The 7,961-nt window shown below is 40.3% G+C and overlaps 1 protein-coding gene across 3 annotated transcripts in view; it reads right to left on the bottom strand.

Annotated features, from left to right (window-relative positions):
- Positions 1-7,961, bottom strand: part of tgfbr3 (transforming growth factor, beta receptor III) — an 84,432-nt gene that overhangs the window by 44,837 nt on the left and 31,634 nt on the right. For all 3 annotated transcript variants that reach the window (XM_032525720.1, XM_032525721.1, XM_032525722.1), the window contains exon 3: positions 4,120-4,307. In XM_032525720.1, coding sequence (XP_032381611.1) covers positions 4,120-4,307 — 188 coding nt within the window. The remainder of the gene's footprint in view (positions 1-4,119; positions 4,308-7,961) is intronic.

The following is a 7,961-nucleotide window of genomic DNA, read 5'->3' as shown; positions in this document are numbered from 1 at the left end:
TATATAGACCTTAGTGGTCCCCTAATACCATATTTGAAGTCTCTTTGGGCGGCTGGGGCTCAGTGGTAGAGCGGTTGCCTGCCAATCGAAAGGTTGGTGGTTAAAACCCTTGCCCTGCACTCCCATGTCGAAGTGTCCTTCGACATGGGAGTCGAAGACACTGAACCCCGAGTTGCCCCCGGTGCTGCGCATCGGTGTGTGAATGTGTATGAGTGTATATCTGATGAGCAGGTGGCACCTTGTACGGCAGCCTCGGCCACAGTGTATGAATGTGTGTGAATGGTGAATGTATCCTGTATGATGTAAAAAGCGCTTTGAGTAGTCGTTAAGACTAGAAAAGCGCTATATAAATACAGCACATTTACATTTCCCAAAATTCAGCCTTGGTGCAGAATTACAGCCACTGGAGCCAGTCCCACAATGAGCTTTCCTTAGGACGTGCCCTTTCTGAGTCTGTAGCTCTTGAGGAGGAGGGGGGGGGCAAGGTGGAGGCTGGGGGTGTGGCCTTGACCAACTGCCACTTTGCTCGTTTAAAAGCCATGATGTCTCTCTTTCATGGGGGGGCAAAATTCTCCAGGTGGGCAAAGCAGAGAAAGGGGAGGAAACCATGCCGATTATGACCTAATAAGGGGCAAGATTCCAGATCGGCCCATCTGAGCTTTCATTTTCTCAAAGGCAGAGCAGGATACTCAGGGCTCACCATTTCTAGCCACTGGGGGACCACAGGCAGGCTGGGGGAACTCATATTAATGTTAAAAAATATAAAGTGACATTTTCATGCCATGGGACCTTTAAAGTTTGAATTCATTATATTCACCAAACAGGTTATTACTGTGGTCCTGGGCCCACTTTTTTATAAACAACCTAAGCCTAAAACGACATCATACTAAGATATGAGTGACTACTAAAGTGGTTTGAGAAGTTTATGCGTGCGTTTTATTTTCCCATGAAACTGGGATGTTGTTGGAATCCATTGTAACTTTTGTAAATCCAAACTGACTAATTTTCATCAAAAAGGAGCAAGCAATAAACATTTCAGAGACACCTTTCAAGCCTAAAGGTGTTACTGTTTGGAGTTCATGGTCTGTTTTTAGAAAGCAAGTTCAATAAAGCTTCCACTGTAAGAGATAAACCTCCTTACTTCCAACTCTACTTGCTTTCAATTTGCTTCAGAAAATGAGGAATAGGTTTAACACTTTAGACTTGCATTCGTCAAGGATAAATATAACGAGCACTGTGGTCCTTTTTCACACCCTCTTAGTTCAGAGCACCCTTGCCCAAATGTTGCCAAGGATGTTAAGTATTCCAGATCACCTTCGTTTTAAATTGTAATCCTTTTTTTACACTGGATTCTCGCCTCCTTCTGTCACCAAAGATGACAGATCAGGGGCAGATCGTGTCAATGAGACCACAGTCTGACGCACTGTGTGTGCCATCCAACACAGTCTTGTTGAAGGCTAAGCACTTAGAAAGAGGCTGCTTGCGTCCAAAAAGGCTAATCTGTGCCCACGACCTAAATAGAAATGCAATCAAGGACCAGAGTGGGAGTGGGGATCTTATCTTATCACGAGCAGAAACCTTTACTCACAGAACGCTAGGCCACCTAATCTCTACCAGAGCTGGAGTGACCTTCTGCAGCCAAGGCTGTAGGCAGGGTAACAGACAGCTGGACTTCTGCCTCCTCCGCAAAAGTCCTCACTTGACCATGGAGGTAATGGGTTACCAACAGCTGGATAAAATGACGTGAAGAGATGGCTTTCACAGACCCCAGACTAAAGGTTTTAATGGACTATCTATTACAGTTATACTAGGAGTGGTCATTTACACCGCTAATTATTCCATACAGCTGTTAACAAAGAAGAAAATAACAACGTAAAGTAAATGTGGCAATTTTTTAAGATGTCAGTACAGAGCCAAAAGACAAAAATGCAGACTTTAGGTGGCCAGTGTCCAAATTTGTTTCATTTCATGTATGCATTTCATGAATATTAATTTAAATAAATACACTATGTAGAAGAAAAAAATATTACATTTGACAAAATAATCAGGATTACCACCAGACTTTTACTAGTTGTTAAACCATTATATGGTCAATCACTACCAACAGAATGGTAAAATAAGATATAGACAGCCAGACTTTAGTGTTGTGACAGCTTCAAGAGCAGTAAAAAAAAATGGTTACAATTGTTTTACTTTTGAAGGGTGCTTGTTAAAACAAGTTTAAAAATAGAAGAAAAGAAATATTGTCATTTATGTCAAAAATCCTTTCTGTATGGATTTAAATTTGCATTCAACAATCTGCCCCATAAAAGGTGACTGGTTATCCAATGTGCAGACAGGGTATGCATGCCAACCCAGAGACCATAATAGGAAAAAATGGTTTAAACATTGTACCATGTTGGACCCAGTTTGCCTTATTACATTGTATCCTTTGCAATGTGTCTTTTGCACATGCATGCATTGCGATAATGCTGAAACAAACTCCTGCTCAACCCTACATAATGACAAGATTGTAATCAAATAATAAAAGAACTGTGACTGCTTTAAGTCCTTAATCATACATTGTGTGGAGTAAACATACAACACAAGACAAATCCTTATTATTGTTATGATAACATAAATTTAACATAACTAAAGTTCATGTAGTAAAGCCCCAGAAAAAGCACAGCACTGAAACCAGTCATTTCTGTTTTATCTGCTGATGCATCATACTCACACACACTGTGTTTCTGTATATTTGGCCTTAGCAACGCTTAAGCCTACATCAGCAGCAAAATAGCAATGGCAAGTCAATACATGCTGCTTTTTACACTGCTGTGACTGAGGGGGATGGGAACGTGGGACAGTTTAAAATCCAGATAAAGCGTTTTTCAAGGCCAAGGGCCTGTGATTCATCTTCAAACGTTGAGGAGACCTGCCATGAGACATTCTGTATAACACCTGAAGACAGGGAGTGGTTTCAAAACCGACATCAACTTATGGAACACTATCAGGAGATGTGCTGACAGTTTGAATGAGCGCACTAAAGATGTCTTGTTAAAAACAAATAAGTGGTTGGAAAATACCTCTGTACAGACATTTAAATGACTGACTAATCACTGTCTTGTTTTTCATGCTCTAGAAAGTCAAAGGTAGGGTAAGGGAGGCCCATCCGGTCATTGGAATCAGAACCAGGGTTGTTGCCAAGTAGGTTTTCAAATACAAGGAATTGGCCTAAATCCTCCCAACATGGTGAAGTACATTTGCGCATTTTGTTCATGTCAAGTTCCACTTGCACCATTTGCTTACCTCTGAGTGAATGGAGAACCAGAGAGTCCAAACTGGAGGAGGCTATAAAAGCTTATTGGTGTGATAGCTGAGTATTAACTGCTCAAGACAAGAGGCATGGTCTTTAGACAAGTATGAGACAGGAGTCCATGGTGCAAATATGTCCCTTGAATAAACACTGCAAACTTAATGTCCCGTTAATTATTAAGGCTGTTAATGATGTTTTTTAAATGGAAATGATTAACAAAATTCCAAGGGGGAGTAAACAGTGCAGTCCAAAAAAATACAAAGAACCCAGGTACAAACATAAGCATGTTCCTGCCTCGCATGTTGGCCACCAGCTCATTAAAAAAAAATAGTTTACAAACTAGCAATGTGAAAATCCTTTGTCAACAAGCCTCTAGTTTTGGCTCCATTTTTTGGATGAAATATACTGTACCACTCACTGTGACCAGCCTATAATACCTAACTTTGGCCAAGAAGCTTCCTCTAGGCAAAAGGGAAAAGTACTGGCAACTGTTTTCAGAGTCACTGGTCAAATATTGAGCAAACGAGGGCGGTGGAAACATCAAATGCAGCCTTCTTTATCAGGCTAAACAATAAAGTCCCTAGAAGATGAGATGATATGGAAGACAAATCCTCTCTTACTTGACTATGTTGTTAATGTTGAAAAAACAATACACAACTCTCTGCCAACACTGATCGTAAATATGGGTTTAGAGAATTGTTTAGTGCTTCACTATGTATTATTGTACTTCAAAGTCTAATCTTGACTGTTTTTATTTTGAAGAGTTCATAATGTTGGTACACAATATAACTCAAGTTTCACTTCTTTTACTAAGGATGACTCACTTCAGCTGGGCTGTTGTCTGGTCCCTCTGGAACATGTCCCCTCAGGTTGATGATGTGGACCTCCTGAGGGAGGCTCGTGGTACCCCTGCTAGCACAGCCTGACAGGGCGGTGAAGCTCCTCAACGTGGCCTGTACAGGGTGCCCCACCCCCACTGGCAGCAGCTCACATGGACTGCGAAACAATGGCCCTGCGGTGAAGAGAAGACAATTGTATGAATCAGATGTACAGTACGTGCAAGGATTGAAATGGCATGTCTCACAAGATGTTGACTTATTTATGTAAATCATGTATGAGCTCTTTCTTGTAGTGAACATGATAATGTACAGTAATAATCTACTCCAGAAAAGAGTCAGCCATTTTATTTTCAACACATAGAACAACTAATACAAAATGCCAGTTTTTCTGAGAAATGTACCATTTAATATGTCCTTTGTAAGGATGCGTAGTGTTGGTGATGGTAGTCTCATCAGAATATTTAACACTAAATTCCCATTTAATGAGGTGCATGTTTTTTTCCATACAGTAAGTCCCTATTCTGAAAAGCAACAATTACTAACACATTATATATTACCAGAATAATTTAGCAAATGGACTTTTTCAGTCTTATAATCTAGTTTGTTTATCTGGACAATGAAGCGCATCTCAGTCTAACCCCTTATAAGCAAAGTAACCTTTAAAACATATAATCAACACACAGCATTCCAATTATAATTATCTTAAGGCAATTTCAAGTTTTAAATTCCTTAAATGGTCAATTTTGACCTCCTGTTCTTAAGTAGAACAAGAACCAGACCTTACACTCTAAGTGCACTCTGCCTTGTAAAGCCTGTAAATATTAGCTGTGGCCTTCACTAGTTGCCTCAAAGATATGAAAAGATCCTGGGCAAAGCATGGTCTACAGGAATGATCCAGTTCACGCTGTCCAACTCTCTATATGTCATACAGCACTGTACAGAGATCTCAGTAAACAGTCAAAACTGTTGAAGCAGATGTATCTGATTGGTCTCACAAAATCTAACAAATGAGCAAATCACTGTTGCAAAAGGGTTTTAAAAAGGTCACATCAAAGGGTTTACACTTTGAGAATTTCTTTTTTGACTGACCATTGTGATTCACATTAAAGGCACCTTTTCCTTACATCCTATAAAGATAAGGCTTTCCTTGTTACAACAAATGTCAGAACTGCTTTTAATCTGATAAGTGTCTTCATGTGACGTCACTTGAGTCAGTTGGGGCTGAAGACTATAAGTTGGAAAATAAAAAATCTGGTGTTGTGGAGTTAGAAGAAAGTGAGCTTACCAGGCCTCTGTATCCACCTTATCTCAAGGCTGCTCAGCTGCTACTATAAACGGATGTCCTAGAAAACCGTTGGCAGTCAATATCTGCATTGAGGCTACTGTAGGTGCCAGATTTTGATAGGAAGTGGATGCATGCAAAAAGATCTCTTTGGTTCTGCTGCATCAATTTTTATCGACAATGCTACAGACGTGCAATGCTAAATGGGTGCAGTGCTCTTTTAAGAGCAGAAAAGATGAACAGTATGCAAAAAAATGGCTTTCTTATTATACCTAGGCTACAACTTCATTTAAAAAATCTTACTTACAATGGGAAAAAAAACAGGTCAAACTAAAAAAGTTTGACTGGCGGCTTCTTGTTTTGGCAAATGTATAAGTAATGTGATCAGTTATGATGATATTAGTTATCTTAATCAGCCATGAAATTTCAAATTGGTGCATTACTAGCAAAGAGTGACAGGGATTGACGCTTATTATCTCCCTTTAACTCTCTGTAGGTGCTCTCATTTTAGCCACAGACATCAGAGCAGCCATGACTACAAACAACTGTAACTGATCCCGGTCAATCAAGCAAAGCAACGCGCAGCATGGTGTATGGACACTGAAGCTCAGTATATTGGGTCTCAGTCAGTGTTTTGTCTACTGCACAGTCATCTGTAATGAACAGTTCAGTGATATGGGCAGGTCTGGGCTACCTGACTTAAACAATGCACTGATGTTTTCAGAATCTCACTTCACATTTGCTCTTCCTTTTCAGCCACAAGCTTTCAGGTGGTTAAAAAGCTTCACCACATCCTGAGATCTTTCTTTACGTTCTACATCTGCATGATCCACTTAAGCATATTCACCGTGTATCTGCACAACCCACTTAAACACATTCAGAGTGTAACTTGCAGATACACAAGTATACACCCATCTCACATGAAGTCAGAGTGGCACAAAACAGTGCTAAGGTTTGAGTGAGGTACCAAACAGCTCTTTTCCATTAGTATCATGTATACTATGAGAACGTCCGCAGCCAGGTTTTTCCACGGGGTCAGACCTTGTGTTTTACCCCATAGCCTTGTGCCAGCCAAGACCCGCTCACATTTCAAACACATAATTCCAAACACACAAACGTTGCCAGTAGCAATCAGATGGAACATTTGGAAATCATTAAAGTCTAAGTGAAAGACAGTTAGATAACAATGTTAAATTCTCCCCCAGCTGACTCCAAAAACACAGTACCTCAGTGGGGTATAGCTAGAGGGAAAACTTTTTTTGCTCTGAACATATAGCTATTGTTTGCTCTTTCCGTGCTGTCCAATAAGCCTATGTCAAAGCCAGAGATTATGTATGGCATAGCTCCCTTCTCCTTGTTGTGAGAAAAAAACAGAGGCTTTATTGTTACCATATTTGTCTCTTGAGACAAATCCCAAGCCCTTAACAGATGTCTCAACCTGGACTTTGTGTTGTCTCTTGTTTCTTGTGAATCACTTCAAGCCCAGATAAATTGTCTTTGAAACTGTTTTAGTAGCATACATAAATTAAAACATGACAAGGTATTTCTATTGTGACAAAAGGACAAAGCTTAATGGCAAAAACCTATGGTGTATAAATGTTTTAACCCCCCCCTTTCCTCCCAAGGGACCGAAGCCCAACTATGTCATCAAGCCTCACTCCCACAAACACGTCTGAGAGCACACCAACTCACTTTTTCCCCTCACACATGGAGAATAACAAACAACTGCAAGACAAACAAAGAAAAACCTAGCTCTTTCTGGGAGACCGCCAAAAGATTACAACACACATTGGGCACTGTTGTGATTGTTTAACTTGCTTAATAATACAACAGAAAAGAGAGGCATGTGGAGGGAATGGGTAGTGCGTAGATACATAGATAAAAGAGTGGGGCTTTCAAAGTTTCATAGTTATGTTTTTAGTATAGTAGTAAGTAGGAGTATAGCATAGTCATCTTTGTGCCTTTTCACACCTAAAAGGTCCATGTATTTGTTGCATTGTATACATTTGATGCATGAACCATCCATAAAATGCATTCACCCTCCAAAACTAGTCAGACCATCATTCAGTCTGATCCGGACCAAGAAAAAAAAAAACGAAGCATTCGCCTCGAAAAACGAGTCCTTCTAAAAACGAGTCTTTCTAAAAACTCTTGCCAGAGTGGAGATTTTGGAAATCTTTGTTTGCACGTTTGGATGTTTGCATGTAAACTGTGAAAATCAAAGGTTTAGGCAGCCGAGGAAGTGATTTGTTGCTGTTGTTGCTATTTTTGGGATTCTGATTGGTGAACGTGGGCTTGAGCTTCTCGTTACACTTCCACCTACAGGTTTGGCATACGCTTGGCGGCATTGCCAGCATATATACACAGGTACGTGTAACCAAACACTTTTCTAAAAACTGACAGCTGTGCACAATTTTATTTTTGAAAACAGAGAGGTTGAGTTGTCCATTCATGAAAATAGCCACCCCTGTGTAAACGTAGCCTAAGTATATCACCCTTTATACCTCAGACTTTGCGCACAACACCACCCACTGCCACATCCAGA

This window comes from Etheostoma spectabile, chromosome 9 (assembly GCF_008692095.1).
Source record: "Etheostoma spectabile isolate EspeVRDwgs_2016 chromosome 9, UIUC_Espe_1.0, whole genome shotgun sequence".
NCBI classification, from domain to species: domain Eukaryota; kingdom Metazoa; phylum Chordata; class Actinopteri; order Perciformes; family Percidae; genus Etheostoma; species Etheostoma spectabile.
Note: the sequence above shows the minus strand (reverse complement) of the source record. Positions and strands in the feature narration are given on the sequence as shown.